Below are 17,169 nucleotides of genomic sequence, written 5' to 3' on the forward strand. Positions count from 1 at the left end.
TTTTTATCGATTATCTTGAGAAGGGAAAAACCATCAACAGTGACTATTATATGGCGTTATTGGAGCGTTTGAAGGTCGAAATCGCGGCAAAACGGCCCCATATGAAGAAGAAAAAAGTGTTGTTCCACCAAATCATTGAGAACGATGGCAAAAATTCATGAATTAGGCTTCGAATTACTTCCCCACCCACCGTATTCTCCAGATCTGGCCCCAGCGACTTTTTCTTATTCTCAGACCTTAGAAGGATTCTCGCAGGGAAAAAATTTGGCTGCAATGAAGAGGTGATCGCCGAAACTGAGGCCTATTTTGAGGCAAAACCGAAGGAGTACTACCAAAATGGTATCAAAAAATTAAAAGGTCGTTATAATCGTTGTATCGCTCTTGAAGGGAACTATGTTGAATAATAAAAACGAATTTTGACTAAAAAATGTGTGTTTCTTTGTTAGACCGGGGACTTATCAGCCAACCTGTTATAATATATATAATATAAAAAAAAAATATTTTTATGTTAGCCTGATATCAATAATGGCTGGTTTAAAGTCCAAGTCATTTAAACTATATATTATTATTGTAATATTTATTCGAACTTTTATTCCTTATGAAATTTACATACGAGAATTATTCTTCCTAAATTAAACAATTTTTTCACCACCACTGTGCATCATTTTTTCGTATAAGCCCTACCAGATCTCACTAAAGACTATGGAAATGTGTAGTGGCCAACACTGAAACATATGTATAGTCAATTAATAGTATCAATTCCCTTAATCTTCCTGTCCAATAAGCTCGAATAAATATTGTAATAATATGCAGTAAAAAAATAAATAATATTTTTGATTGTGACTATATTTTTAATCACTAGATGTTCCAATTCAATTTGTATAATAAATTTCTCTTGAGAGAAAAATTTCCTATTCTCCATGTGAATTTAAATCAATACTTACTCAAGTATAATTTTTTCTCCAATTGATAATTGTTGATAAAAACGAGCTCGAGGTCTGAATGACTAATTTTTATTTATTCAATATTTCGTCTTTTCATTGAAAGGCTTCATCGGGAAAATTTTTGAAAAGAACAAAAATAATACACCAACTGTAGAGTAAATAGCTAACGACGGTGTCTGTTGCATTAAAGCGAGTTTAACTAAACTGACTTCATAACAAAACAAAAGAATACATTGTAAAGATGAAGTTTCCGTATTGAATTTTATTTATATTGGCTGCTTTGAAATGTCTTTCTACATTGGAGACGAATGTGGCTGAGAGCAAGCTAGATACAAATTGTCATAATATTGAGATTAAAAAATGTCTGTTTACATTACAACTTATGAAGAATCGTCAACTTATAACTATGCACAGTGGTTCCAAATCGCTTTTTTATACCCACCACCATAGAATGGTGACGGGGGTATAATAAGTTTGTCATTCCGTTTGTAACACATCGAAATATCGATTTCCGACTATATAAAGTATATATTATTGATCAGGGAGAGCTTCTAAGACGATATAACCATGTCCGTCTGTCTGTCTTTTGTAATCACGCTACAGTCTTCAATAATGAAGCAATCGTGCTGAAATTTTGCATAAACTCGTCTTTTGTCTGCAGGCAGGTCAAGTTCGAAGATGGGCTATATCAGTCCAGGTTTTGATATAGTCCCCATATAAACCGACCTCCCGATTTGGGTTCTTGGGCTTATAGAAATTGTAGTTTTTATCCAATTTGCCTGAAATTTGAAATCTAGAGGTATTTTATGACCCTAAAGAGGTGTGCCAAAAATGGTGAGTATCGGTCCATGTTTTGGTATAGCCCCCATATAGACCGATCTCCCGATTTTACTTCTTGGGCTTATAGAAACCGCAGTTTTTATTCAATTTACCTGAAATTGGAAATCTAGAGGTATTGTAGGACCACAAATACGTGTGCCGAAAATGGTGAGTATCGGTCCATATTTTGGTATAAGCCCCATATGGACCGATTTCCCGATTTTACTTCTTGGGCTTCTAGAATCCGAAGTTTTTATCCAATTTGCCTGAAATTGGAAATCTAGAGGTATTTTCGGGCCATAAAAAGGTGTGCCGAAAACGGTGAGTATCGGTCCATATTTTAGTATAGCCCCCATAAGAACGATTTCCCGATTTAACTCGTTAGGTTTCTAGAAACCGTAGTTTTTATCCGATTTGCCTGAAATTGTAAATATTCTGGTATTTTAGGCTCACAAAAACGTGTATCGGATTAAGTTTTTATCGGTCCATTTGGTAATGCCTCCATATAGATACTTCTTGAGGGTGTAGAAGGCACACTGATCATGAAAATTGCTTGAAACTCAATGTAAAATTTCCAGATTTTACTTCTCGGGTGAAAATCTACAGATTTAAGATTTCAAATCAAGACGTTATTTTATAATTTTCTTGCACACTTACAAGATGAAAAATGGTTCTTATAAATCCAGAATCTAATATAGTCCTAATAGGTGAAATCTTTAGATTTATCTTCAGGAAGTGTCCTGAAGTCCTCAAGCCCTCCTGAAATATCAAAGGAAACCCTAATATTTGGTTCATGGTGGTGGGTATTTAAGATTCGGCCCGGCCGAACTTACTGCTGTATATACTTGTTTTTAATAATTCTGTAACTTTTGAACGGATAAAGATATCAACATAAAGATGTGTGAAAGCTGATGTGTTTTCCTCAAAGTTTGCAAATTTGTGGGTCCCTAGTGGGTCCACGGGCTGACCTGTAGGCGTTGAAAGTTGGTCACCTCAGGGGTGCTGTCAGCTGTCAACTGGAATGTGGAACGCCGTTCGGACTCGGCTATAAAAAGGAGGTCCCTTGTCATTGAGCTTTACATGGAATCGGGCAGCACTCAGTGATAAGAGAGAAGTTCACCAATGTGGTATCACAATGGGCTGAATAGTCTAAGTGAGCCTGATACATGGGGCTGCCACCTAACCTAACCTAACCTAACCTTGTATGTCTACTTTACAACTTTAGATGAATATTAATCATGTTTTGGAACATGTTAGTCGGTGGGTTTGTGATAATGTTTTTTTTATAAATGACTCTAAATCCAGAGCTATGTCCTTTTATCATACAAATGATGAAGTAGAATTGAATATAAAAGTCAATGGTTATAGAATCCCTTTCGTTACTGAAATGAGATGTCTTGGTGTGGTGATGGATAGGGGACTCGGTTTTGAACATCATGTTGATTCTATTTTTTCGAAAGTTCTGTCCACTCTTCGGAGGCTTTACTCGCTACATTTGTTTATGCCAGTTCATATTAGGAAGAGATTGGGGTTTTCATTACAAATGTCTTCTGTTAATTCTATTCTATTGAAGTGGTATCAGGTGCGAATTTGACTTGCTGTAGTAGGCTACAACGAATAGTGAATATGATTGTCCGGTTTGTTTTCTCTTTACGTCGCAATGATCACACTTCAGGAAGTGTATTAGAGTTTCTAGAAGTGCCTTTTCCTATGTATATTGACTATAAGGCTTTGATGTTGTTTTATAGGCTAGTAAATACGGGTTCTCCACCTCTGCTCCGAAGCCTCTTTATTTTATCAGAAATCCGCAGATAATTTTCCCTCGTTTTAATACGGCTGTTTGTGGTCGATCTTTTACAGTCTGTGTCGCTAGAATTTGGAATCATTTTCCGCTTCATTTAAGAATTTTTTTTATTCTACTAAAGAATTTTATTCATTTATGTAAAAGGGAGAATTTTTTGATAAAAATCATTGGGAGCCACCGTGGTGCAATGGTTAGCATGCCCGCTTTGCATACACAAGGTCGTGGGTTCGATTCCTACTTCGACCGAACACCAAAAAGTTTTTCAGCGGTGGATTATCCCATCTCAGTAATTCTGGTGACATTTCTGAGGGTTTCAAAACTTCTCTAAGTGGTTTCACTCCAATGTGGAACGCCGTTCGGACTATAAAAAGGAGGTCCCTTGTCATTGAGCATAACATGGAATCGGGCAGCACTCAGTGATAAGAGAGAAGTTCACCAATGTGGTATCACAATGGACTGAATAGTCTAAGTGAGCCTGATACATCGGGCTGCCACCTAACCTAATCTAACCTTGATAAAAATCATTTCTTTAGCTAGTCATCAATAATGGACCATGCTTTCACATACTTTTTATTTCTTTATTGTTGTAGGCAGGGGAGCCAAAGTTCTTGTTTTTTTTAATTTTAAAATTTATATATTTTTTATATTAATTATAATATATTTTTTTTATATTTATTTATTAGCTTAATAGTTATTAAATTCTTATAAATTCTTAATATTTTTCTTAATAAACCTGTTATTGTAGTTAGTTTATTACCGCATAAATCTGTAATATATTATTAATTGGGCCAGGTTTGGCTTTGTATATATTATTTTGGAGAATAATAAATAAAATGAAAATGAAATGAAATTATAATAGCAACTTGATACTGATTGATTGTTGGTAAAGGTTCAAAAATTTGACAAAATATACAACAATTATTAATCATTTTTTCTCATATAAATCAATATTTTTGATTAAATGGCGGCTAAATTTGAATCGAGATGAGTCGACATTCGGCGGCGGTGACTGGCAAAAAATGGTCGGCGGCTTCATTCTCTGATCGTCGCAGGCCAAATTTACCATTAAAAATCGTCCAAATGAAGAAAAATCGTCAGAGATGGCACCGCTGATTGGAACTCATACATACATAACCCAGCAAAAAAAATTGGAAGTTGTTCTACAAACATTTCTTTTAAAGCCCATCCCAGAATCCCCCATCGAGTTTTTTCAACTTCTGATGCAGTCCTTTTGGACAAGTCCACAAACATTTCTTCTAAAGCGCATCGTGGGATCCCTCAATGATTTTTTTCCACTTCCGATGCAGTCCTTTTGGACAAGTGCACAAACATTTCTTCTAAAGCGCATTTTGGGATCCCCCAATGATTTTTTTCTACTTCCGATGCAGTCCAAGTATTAGAAAGAACGCAATCAGGCTATTTTAAGTGCAAATTTTGGACAATTAAATTTTACAAAAAAATAGAAAACTAATAAAAAAAACTAAAAAAAAATGAAAATTAATAAAAAAGTAAAAAAAAAATAAAAAAAAATTAATTTCATCCCCGCTGGAATTTGAACCTGTGCCGTTTGACTTTTTTGCTTCCATGGAAGTTCTTTTGAGAACGTTTTGCAAATTACGAGAATTTTTAATTTTTTTGTTGATTTTTAATGGAAAAAATATATTTATACGAAAATATATGCCGAAAATAAAAAATAAAAACAATTCATGATATAAAAAATAATTTGTTAGAAAAATATTTGATAAAAAAAATTGCTGCTGGTGAGATTCGAACCTGCGTTTCTTATTTTTTTCGTTCATACTAATAAAGAACATCTCGAGAAGCAATTAGAATGTTATTCCTTGGTTTCGTATTACGATCATATCACAAACATTTCAATTGACCTTTCGACGCTTTATGTTCAATGGCGTTTGTGGCTGAGTGTGCTAAGGCGTTCTGTTATGGTGCCAGCAAACCCAGGTTCAACCCCTGGTCGGAGCGAAAAAGTTTTTCAAATTGTAAAAAATAGATAATAGGAAAATAATTGTGTAATAAAACATATGGATAAAAAAAAGTGAAATTGGTTGAAAAAAAAATGTTTTTTTCGCTTTTTAAATTTTTTCATTCAAATTAACTTCCAGGGCACAACTTCTAAAGCAATGCAAAGGATCCAAAAAGGGAGTACTTCCGTCCTATGACAAGCCCATGTAAAATTCATTGGAGATGATCCAAGTTTGCACTACTTCCGGATCACAGATTGGGGATCCAAACTACTTTTTTGGAAGCTCTTTTTTTGCTGGGAAGTTATGCATTAGGGTACATGAATTTTTCACAGAACATTGATATACACTCAAAAAAAAGTGAACTCACTATTTCACTAAAGCCAATTTAACTATATTTTAGTTCATGAAATTATTATATTTGGAGAAAGTTTCATATACTCTAATAATTTTTTGCGTACGTTAGTTAAATGAACTAAAAGACGTGGAAAAATTATGCACAAATTAAGCATAGAGATTTACTAAATTCGTATTTCTCATAAAATAGTTCATTATTTCTTCAACTTTGTAAATTTTACTACAAAAGCGTCATGAACTTCGTATGTCACTAAAGACATTCATGCAATTTTGAACTCCAATCTTTTCCTTCAAACTACAACATTTTCTTTAATAAGTGAAAAAAATTATTTATGTCTAATAAATTTTCTTGAATATGTCGAAAAATATTTACTTATATATCGGCGTGATGCCAGCGCTTGTAATATTGTTTAGTTAAAAATTTCTAAAACTAGTCAAAATTTTCTAAAATTAATCAAAAGTTTTCTTCCTGGTGGGTTCACTGTTTTTTCAGTGTATGTATCGTTATTAACAAAAATATAATACTTTCATGTATACTGAGAAGCGTTATCCATTACGTTGCATAGTCATTGACTTTCCTGCTTTGTTTTTCTTGCTAGGTACAATTGTTAAGTATTACATACGAACTCGAATAAAACCAAAATATTTTCTAAACACACACACACACAGACAATATTTTTTACGTCACACATAGATTAGTTGATGATTTTAACCTTTTGTGGCAGCCAACAACTCGATATTTCGTACAGATCATTCGAAATTTCTGCAAATACCGTTTAAGTTTCATTTAATTGCTTCTTTTTTTATTATACATGTGTACCACTTAATAATGTTAACTGCCAAACCAATAAACGACTATACTACCACAAATCCCGAGTACAGTAGTTGTTTACTTAATGAAATATTAGTTTTCCGAGCGACAATAGTAAGAACTTTGTCAGTAGCAACCCACACGTTTGTTGTAATAATACTGTTGCAATGAAAATGTCTCTCATAGCTCTAGCCGGTCATACTGACCAAAGAAAGGTGCATTACAAAATTTACGGTTGGTTGATTACAACATGTTATTCATCCGTTCATAAAGGTGGAGGTATGCTCAAAAGGGTGGTGTATGTCTGTATTCATGCATAAATATTTACTGGATTTAGGTAAAAACTATTTATCCACTTTTGGCTTATTGAAATTTTGGGTGTTGCCACATTCTTTAGTAGTAGTCGACATAATTGACAACGGCAATGTAACTACTAGAATACAAAGCATTAAGATTCTCGTTAGAATCATTAAATTGTACATAACTAAAAAAATCAGTCGTTTTTGCTGGTAAAGGTGGTTTAATTTTACTGAAACAAAAATATAAACTAGAGGACATTGAAGACAATTTATTAAGAATATATATGTCTGTCTACATAAAAAAATCATTTCATTCACGAAAATTGTGGATTCAACAATCAAATAATTTTGTAAATCATTCATTCTTTAATTGGTTTTTTCCGATTTAATTAAATAATTAATTGAATCAATCAACATATTAAAAGAATCCGTTTCCAAATTTAATTGATAAAATGTCGATAATAATTTGTTGTGTGTACACACAAAAAATTTATTGAATTTGGAATTAATATGTTAATTGATTATTTTATTAATTAAATTATTAAACCAATTGATAAATTATTAATATTTGTTACGTTTCCAATTAAAAAAAAATTGACTGATTCAATTAATTTGTTATTCAACTCGTAAACAATTTTCAATTACAAACGTAATTGAAAAATTTTCCGTTTCCAATTAAACACTTAATTAATTGAATCACCCTTGGCCAAAAACCTATCTCATACTAGCGATCCTGAGAATATATAAAAAGCGATCTGCATAAAAAGTATTTAATATCCTAAGTGTTTCAATAAAACTAAATTCAGAACCAAAGGTAAGTTGGACATGTTTTTTCTATCCTTCGACCATTCTGAAGATATAAATAAAATATATAATACTCGTATTGACGATATTCTTAGCACGATAGTAGTAATTGAACCACTTAAACTACCACATTGCTCGAATTGGCAAAGCTTCAACCATACCAAAAATTACTGTTCAAAACAACCTCGTTGTGTAAAATTCTCCGGTAAACATTATTCCACAAACTGTAACTCAAAATGCGTTAATTGTGGAGAACATTCAGCAACCTATCGTAGATGAATCGTTGCTAAAGAACTCCAAAAAATACGACAAAATAAAACTAAAAAACAAGTTGTTCCATCTAAATCTGCAAATTCACCATCTCAAAACACCAATAGTCAAGTATAAAATATTCAACAGTCAGTAAATAATGAACCCATAATTACTCAACGAAATCATGCGAGTTTATTTGGTATTAGCTCAGCAAGATCAAACATAAATCGTCCATCTTTCAGAGAAAATACATATTCTGCAATAGCAAATCTAAATAACAATATTGTTTAGATGTCTAAGCATGCACTATCTGCGATATGTGTATTTAGGATGGATAAGATTTATGGCATAATAAAATGAAAACGCATCGAGTTTTCCTCCACCCGTGGTAAGAGACTCGAATGGTAAAAATAAGCCTTTCGAACGGATCGGAGGCAAAATCTGCACAGAGTTGCAGAAAGGGAATTTACTCCCTAAATTGGAAATCCTGCACACTTGCGTTCCTTGGGGAATCCCGTTCTGTGTACAGGTAAAATTAACTGTTCTTTACTAAGGGGTAAAGAACGAAACAATTAAATTGCTAGGAAGCATCTAATGATGAGCATTAATCAGAAATGGAAACCATATTTGTGATGAGATTCCAGTGGCAAGTCGAGATACTGGAAGACAGAATGTCCCTGGTTAAATATGAGTTGGGCAATTATTCCTTGTTGAGAAGACAACAATATGACTTAGAAACGCAATTCAAGAAATTGGGAGACCTAGCGGAAACCTTGAGGGATTTCGATCTGGATTCCGAAGAAATGATTGACACGTTCGATCGCATAGAGGCACTATATGACTATCTTAGTGCAAAACTCAGAGAGATTTACTGCACTAGATGCTATGGGATGAGCTCTGACGCTGAACCGATTATGTGGGTCTATAGGAATAGATCCAAAGAATCACCGGAGGAAGAACCTACACAAAATGCGTTTAACGATACTGCTGTGTTGTGAATGTCCGAATTTTAATCTTTTACGTATCCCGTCTTTTTCTATCTTTCACTACCCCCATTGTGCAGATGTGGCATCACCAGTTAATTTTGTAGATTGGCTAAGAGTTGAGCAGAGCTAAATAGTCTCTCTTTATATCTCATGCCTTCATCTGAACTGTTATATTGCTAGTTCCTCCTATGACTTGATTGTAGTTGATTTGGAGGGAGGCGAAGGCAATTGGATTCTTGTCAATTCCTCCTTTGTGTAGTTATAGTATTAGGTACCATAAGACTACTAAAGACGGATACATAAAAATCAGTTGGTAGTCAGTCTTTTTGACGAAAAGATTAAGCTTTTCTTGGTGAAATTAAAAAGAAAATTAATAACGAGAGGCCTGAAGGAAAAGACAGTGAATTACTAATTTAATTTTGAAAGAAAGTGTTTATGTGATTAAATTTGTCCAGCTCGATTAACTCTGGCAAAGATTCGAAATGTTTTTATTTTTTTTTGTAAAATAAAAACGAGAAAACTAAACTAAAACATTTAAAAACTGAAAAAAATTAACAAAAGTGGATCAGTATATTGTGTGCATACAAACATAGAAACAGTGTTAATAAAAGCAAATGTGCATATAATTTAATGTCCAAATATAAAAAATATACATATACAGTTAACTGTTGCAGAAACATTTATCATGCCCAAATAAATCTCTAGACATAAAGAAGTACATTTTTTTTCAAAGTTCCATCCTACCAAAAAAATATTATGGTAATAAAATAACCGTATGGCCAAAAAGAAGACATAAAAATCGAAAAGAAAACTACTGTCATCCAAAAAAAAAGTAATAACAGAAACGACTAAAATAAGGACTAATTTTTATCAATTCTACGCAGAAAAAAAGAAAATGAGACAAAAGAAGAAATATTAAGGAGCCGTATCCCACTAAGTGAAAAATAAAATCATAAAATATTTTAGGATAAGCATATAGTTGTATGTATATATAGGTGTAGTATAACCCTAGATTAAGACTATTTTTCTCATTTTTCAATAATAAAAAAACTTGTCAAATTAATGAAATACTATTATTGCTCTCACAATGTACCATTATGCTAAATTTATATAGATAATTACTAAATGTACTTATGTATGTAATACAAAATGAATTAATATTTATAATTCTATTATGACAGTACTTTTTTTACATTTATTTTACATATATGTACCTGCGGATTTAAGATAACTCCCTTATATAGGGTTAATGTATGTATGTACATATTTTTCATCATTATTTAAATAATAAATTTTTGAATTGGACAAAATGAGTCTTTAAATATTATCATTTTCCTCTGAGATACAAAGGTTAAATTGTGGACAAAGATAACTGGTGGTCGTATACTTTACGGGGTAATCCAAAATAAATAAAGTGTCCGGATTACCATTGGCGTGCCGATATGGCTATAGGGAGCAGCGTTGCCAATTTAGCTATTTCCCCGTTAGATTTGGCTCTTTTTTTTAAGTCGTTTAGCGGGAATAAAATGAATTCAGGTTTAAGTTTTCAGGCTTTTTTCATGACCGTTTTAGCTATTTTTGACTTTTTTTATTTTCGACATGTTTCTATTGAAATATGGATAAAACGTCGTTTTCTACCTAAGCCTTGTTGCCAGAATAAGGTTTTCCACATATTTCAAAGCTCAATTGAAACATTACATTTAGAATATTAGCATTTGACTCGTTTATCCTTTTTATGTTATTATAATATTCTAAATTTATTATGATATTACTAAATTCAAATAGCATTGCTTTGTACGCTGAAAAAATATTGTCGTAACGCGAATTTTGGTTATAATAGCATTTGTGAATTTCTCTTATATAAACTTTTTTTCCTTGTCCAAAATCCGATAAAGTCGTTTTGTCTTTATAGTTAAGTGATTCAACTTAAAAATGGGTATCTTTACATGAAAGAAGGGTCAATTCTAAAAAATCTTAAAATTAAAGAAAAAGTCTTTAAATTTGTGGAGTTTTTGTATCTTGACCACAAACCAAAAAAGCGTTCAAAAAATGGAAGATGTTTTTCAACACTTTATTTTAAAAACGTATACATAGAATAATTTCTACTCGAAGTCGAGTATGAAATTGGAAATTTAAATTGTCGTTAGTGCGTTTTTAAAGCTCTTTAATAGCTCATGAAGAAAAATCTGAAAAAAACGAATATATGCCAATTCGGAATCAATACCAAAATCATTATTGTACAAAATCTTTGGAGCCGGACATGCTTTTTTCAGTGTATGTACGAAAAAATTGGGGCATTAGAGGTTAATGGAATGGATTTACTTTTACGAAAATTGGACAACAATAGATTTGTTTAGCTAATTTTCCAATAAAAGTTATTCAGTATAAACTTGCAAGATAGTAAGAATGGGTTTTATTCTCTTGGGTAAAATTAGTAGAAGTGTACACGTTCATGAATTTGTCATTAATTCAGCGGTTTTAAACCAATTAAAACGAAATATATTTATATTTTCTAATTCTAGTGCAATTGGATTTGTTGATTATTAACCAGCTGATAATTGCAAGTTTTTACTGTGAAATGTAAACGAAGGACTACCAGTAAACATTTGTGATAGTACGAAGGCGGTTCGGAAACTTCTTAGCCTTTCAATGAAAGAGAATAGTTAGTTTTTCATAAATATTTTTATTTTTCAATATAATCTCCTGAAACTTCAATACACTAAGTTCAACGCTTTTCTAGCAATTCTATCCCTTGATTAAAATAGTTTTCCTCAAGGTCTTCAAAATAGTGGTTTACAACTGTAACATTTGAGGTAAAACGCTTGCCAGCAAGGAATTCTATTAGATTTGGGAACAAGTAAAAGTCACTGGGAGCTAAATCAGGAAAATAAGGTGGGTGGTCAAACAACTCGTACTTTAATTAGTTGATTTTAGCCATTGTTAAAACACTCTTGTACGCTGGTGCGTTGTCTTGATGAAAAATTATTTTTTGTGTTGTAAGCCAGCACGTTTTTCTCGAATTTGTACATTTAATTGATCCAAAAGGTTGCAATAGTACTGTGAATTTATTGTTTTACCGTTTTGATAGTCAGATAGTCAATCAATAAGATACCTTTGAAGTCCCAAAAAACCGTTGCCATAACCTTACCAGCCGATTGAATTGTTTTTGCCTTCTTTGGGGCACTTCCTCCAGCTTCAGTCTATTGTTTGGATTGTTCTTATGTCTCTGGAGTATAGTGGTGGATCCATGTCTCATCAACAGTTATGAAACGACGCTTAAAATCCATTTATTTCGCTTAAAAAGATCCAAACAAGCTTGAGAAATTTTCATTCTTATGCGTTTTTGATCGACTGTTAACAAATGCGACACCCATCTTACAGAAAGCTTTTTCATCTGTAGTTCTTCATGCAAAATTAAATGGACTCGATCATTTGAGATGCCCATGATATTAGCAATTTCACGCACTTTTATTCGTCGATGATTTAATACCATATACATACAATTTCTGTTGTTGTTGCTGTTTTTGGACGTCCACTACGTATGTGAAACCCCCAAACATCTTTGTGGATTTCCTAAAGATCCAGAGGAAAAGACGGTTCGTTTACGACGGTATAATACGTATGTCGCAAAAATCATAAACCTAAAGTAGAAAACCTAGTTTTGAATTGGAGAAATTGTGAATATTTAAAAAAATGCTTTATATTGTATTTATTCAAAACTCCAATAGTTTTACATTTCTTATTCGCAACTTCAAACTATTCTTGTATTGCGTGGTCCATAATGGCCAATTGCATCAGCGAATTACTAGCTACAATTTTGAAAATTTTTAATTAGTGGAAATTGGCTCTAATAAGCAAAAATTTGAAAAATTAAAATTCTCTCTAAACAGCAATTCACTTATGCAATACTTAAGTAGTTTTTTTTAAGAAAGTGTCGCTCTATGACCCGTCTAGCCATCTATTAGCCCGATGGAACGAAATGATGTTAGATAATTTCAATTTATCTAGGCTCCTCAATGCCATCTGTTATGAAAGTTCTATAACCCAACTTCGTCATCTTATTATCTAATTTATCTTTGGTATTTCCATAATATTTTGTTGCCAGATCCAATAAATAAATCATCCCTGATGAGGCTAGAAACATATCCCAGCGAAACGTTGGATGAAAATAATGGAATAATTCGCATTTTAAAGTGACCTTCAAGGTCAAGCCCATTAAAAAATACACCAAAAACAAAAGCTAGAAATTTTTTATAGCCGATTTAACTTTATTTTAGCTCATGAAAATTAGTTGATTTTAGTTCAATTTTGCCAAATGTGAGAAAATTTTATTTTAATTACACTACACCCAGAAAAAAGGGGCTCTAATGCCAACTGAACTTTATTTTAGTTCATGAAGATTAGTTGATTTTAGTTAAATTTTGCACAATACGAGTAAATGTTCCTTATTTGAATAATTTTTTGCTAACTTTAATGACATGAACTAAAAAAGTTGTATACAAATATAGTTACTACAAAATAAAATAGTTCATATTTTCCTAAAATGGCAGAAGTTTGCTTAAATTGAGTTCGTAAGTCTCTCAAATGATTAAATTTTACTGAAATTGAATATGTTTTGAACTTCGTACAGCGCTAAAGATACATTAACAATTTTTAAATCCAATTGTTTCTTTCAACATATGAAATTTTCTTAAACAACAGGAAAAAATTAATTATTTTTAAAAAAATTTCTTCAGTTTGACAAAAAGTATTAACTGATTTATAACATGTTGCAATTAGAAAACTATTTTAGTTAAAATTTTCTAAAATAAACCTACATTTTCTTCTACGGTGGGTTCACTTTTTTTGGGTGTAGTTTACAAAATTATTTTTTTTCCATGTACTTTTGATGAGATGTGATTGTGCTGAATTCGAAAAAAATGTAAAAAAAATTTATGGGACAGTTTTTGAGATATCCCTTTTTTAGTTTTTCGCTCTTTTTTCATTAAACAAATTGTATCTCGAGTTAGAAATGTCCGATTATATCGCTGTTGATACTTAAATGAAAGGTATTGAGATGACAAATAATCGTTTATAATTGGATTGATAAGTTAAGTGGTTTAAAAACATCGATGTAAAAAGGGCAAATTTTCAAAAAAATGTTTAACGGTGGCCTTTTTCCGCCACCGTACTTTTTCCGCCAGAAAAGTACAAAAGTACACTTTGGCAACATTGTAATTCTATAGAAGTAACAACATTACTTGGACCCAGAGGTACCAACTGTTTTGGGCTGAAATCCTCAAATTTTAATCGTCGTCACATAAAATTCGTCAAGCAAAAACATAAGAAAAGGATTAATTCATTTTAATTACATGAATTAATAATTTTAAATATCTAATTCAGTCATCTAGCTTCCAGTTTTCTTAAACATTGATTTATTTTTAAGATATGACTAGAAACAATAGTTCTATCTAGCTAATGACCTTACCCAATAAACACAAACGTTTGAAAAATGCAAAATTTCAACAATTTTTCAAACATTTTTTCAAAGGATTAGGGTACGATTCAAGTTGAGAAATTGTTGAGAAAATCGCGTTCTCAACAAAAAACAGACATTACCCTCAACAGTGAAATTCAACACATTACCAATAATATCTCAAGTGTTATCCTCAAATTGAAATGCATCGCTACTCAATAATTTGTCAAACAATTTTCGATGCGAGTCAAATTCAAAATTAACATCGTTGCAAATACTTTTCAACCTAAATTTGTATGAATGATGTCCCCACTTCAAATTGAAAGTCAAAGCCAAAATTCTATGAATTTTGTATAATTTATTCATTTTCATCAAAATAAAATATATAATAATACATTGCACTACATAATACACTACAATACCAATTGATAAATAATAATCTTATTAAACATATCTTAAACATTATTAGGAAACACTTTTGCATTGATAATTCGATTTCCTTCATTTTGGTGTCATAAAACAGCATTAAAATTTATTAACATGCGGGCAATTTGAAATTATGAACGTACTGGACCGCGTGTTAGAATTGATTTCCAGCAGAAGGAATTCACAAAATATCAATTTTAAACTGATAATAGCATATGAATTAAACTGACGATGTGATGCACATTTTCATCCAGAAGTTGTTGATTTCAACAATTTGTTGTTTTTAACAATTTTAATTGGTTGCACTTGCAATGTTTCTGGAAACTTTTTCTTGTCGATAAGCCACTCATTTTTCATTGGTCAGCTTCTTAATGTTTGCAAGAATGTAGCATCCAAAGATTTTAGTTTTCTGCAAAGAGATTTAAATTTAGTGACTTCTCTAAAGTGTTGATTTAATTTTTCATATTGACGTACCAATTATTATAAACTATTTGAAGCAGTTCCAGTTAATTGTCCACCATTTTTTCATCGGTCAGCTTTTTAATGTTTTCAAGAACGTAGAATCCATAATTTTAGTTTTCTGCAAAGAGATATACATTTAGTGATTTCCTTAAAGTTTTATTTAATTTTTTATTTTCACTTACCTATTTTTATAAACTATTTGCTTATTTGTATAAAATTTTCCATTTTTTTAATTTCTTGCAATTGACCACGAACTTCGTTGCACAAATAAGTATTGAAAACCACATGGTTTTTTCGTTGCATTTTAGGGTAGTGTGTGGTCAAAGTTTTCTCATATTATCTTCAACACCTTTTCAAAGATTTCGTCAACATTTTGGCTAATTGGAAGTAATTCGCAAACAATTTGAAGATGTATTTAAGATGAGCTATTTCAAGTCAAGTTGAATTTATGTTGAAAATTATATTTACCCTCAAACTGAAAAGTTGTTGCATTTGAAAAGCGCTCATCCTCTGTTTATTGGGTAGTTATTAAAGCTTCCCTCTATTACTCCCATTCTCATTTTATATTTACTAAAGGGTGATTCTTTTGAGGTTAGGATTTTCATGCATTAGTATTTGACAGATCACGTGGGATTTCAGACATGGTGTCAAAGAGAAAGATGCTCAGTATGCTTTGACATTTCATCATGAATAGACTTACGATCTGCCACAACGTCGAATTTTCAGTGAATGGGCCCTAGAAAAGTTGGCAGAAAATCCGCTTTTTTATCGACAAATTTTGTTCAGCGATGAGGCTCATTTCTGGTTGAATGGCTACGTAAATAAGCAAAATTGCCGCATTTGGAGTGAAGAGCAACCAGAAGCCGTTCAAGAACTGCCCATGCATCCCGAAAAATGCACTGTTTGGTGTGGTTTGTACGCTGGTGGAATCATTGGACCGTATTTTTTCAAAGATGCTGTTGGACGCAACGTTACGGTGAATGGCGATCGCTATCGTTCGATGCTAACAAACTTTTTGTTGCCAAAAATGGAAGAACTGAACTTGGTTGACATGTGGTTTCAACAAGATGGCGCTACATGCCACACAGCTCGCGATTCTATGGCCATTTTGAGGGAAAACTTCGGAGAACAATTCATCTCAAGAAATGGACCGGTAAGTTGGCCACCAAGATCATGCGATTTGACGCCTTTAGACTATTTTTTGTGGGGCTACGTCAAGTCTAAAGTCTACAGAAATAAGCCAGCAACTATTCCAGCTTTGGAAGACAACATTTCCGAAGAAATTCGGGCTATTCCGGCCGAAATGCTCGAAAAAGTTGCCCAAAATTGGACTTTCCGAATGGACCACCTAAGACGCAGCCGCGGTCAACATTTAAATGAAATTATCTTCAAAAAGTAAATGTCATGGACCAATCTAACGTTTCAAATAAAGAACCGATGAGATTTTGCAAATTTTATGCGTTTTTTAAAAAAAAAAAAGTTATCAAGCTCTTAACAAATCACCCTTTATAAGTTTAATAACAGGTTGGCTGATAAGTCCCCGGTCTGACACATAGATGGCGTCGCTATTATTAAATGCATATTATTTTTATATAGTACCAACCTTCAAATGATTCGTATCAAAATTTGACGTCTGTAAGTCAATTTTTTTGTTAGATAGAGCGTCTTTTGTCTTTTGTGAAGCAACGTTTGTTATTGTGAAAAAAAATGGAAAAAAAGGAATTTCGTGTTTTGATAAAACACTGTTTTCTGAAGGGAAAAAATACGGTGG

The 17,169-nt window shown here is 32.3% G+C and overlaps 1 protein-coding gene and 1 long non-coding RNA gene across 3 annotated transcripts in view; both read right to left on the reverse strand.

The window, feature by feature from the left end:
• stac (C2 and C2B_Munc13-like domain-containing protein staccato) overlaps positions 1-17,169 on the reverse strand; it is a 197,861-nt gene that overhangs the window by 151,020 nt on the left and 29,672 nt on the right. The window contains exon 1 of one of the 2 annotated variants that reach the window (XM_075291049.1): positions 6,617-6,842. The exons of the other annotated variant lie outside the window; for it this stretch is intronic. Within the exon in view, the coding sequence (XP_075147164.1) occupies positions 6,617-6,690 (74 nt within the window). The 5' untranslated portion in view covers positions 6,691-6,842. Of the gene's footprint in view, positions 1-6,616; positions 6,843-17,169 lie in introns of those variants that run through there. 2 annotated transcript variants of the gene reach the window in all.
• On the reverse strand, positions 14,849-15,517 carry LOC142221341 (uncharacterized). The gene is made up of 2 exons (XR_012717997.1): positions 15,411-15,517; positions 14,849-15,345 (listed from the first exon to the last, which is right to left on the reverse strand). It is a non-coding gene; the product is annotated as an uncharacterized LOC142221341 (long non-coding RNA).

This window comes from Haematobia irritans, chromosome 1 (assembly GCF_050003625.1).
Source record: "Haematobia irritans isolate KBUSLIRL chromosome 1, ASM5000362v1, whole genome shotgun sequence".
Taxonomy (NCBI): domain Eukaryota; kingdom Metazoa; phylum Arthropoda; class Insecta; order Diptera; family Muscidae; genus Haematobia; species Haematobia irritans.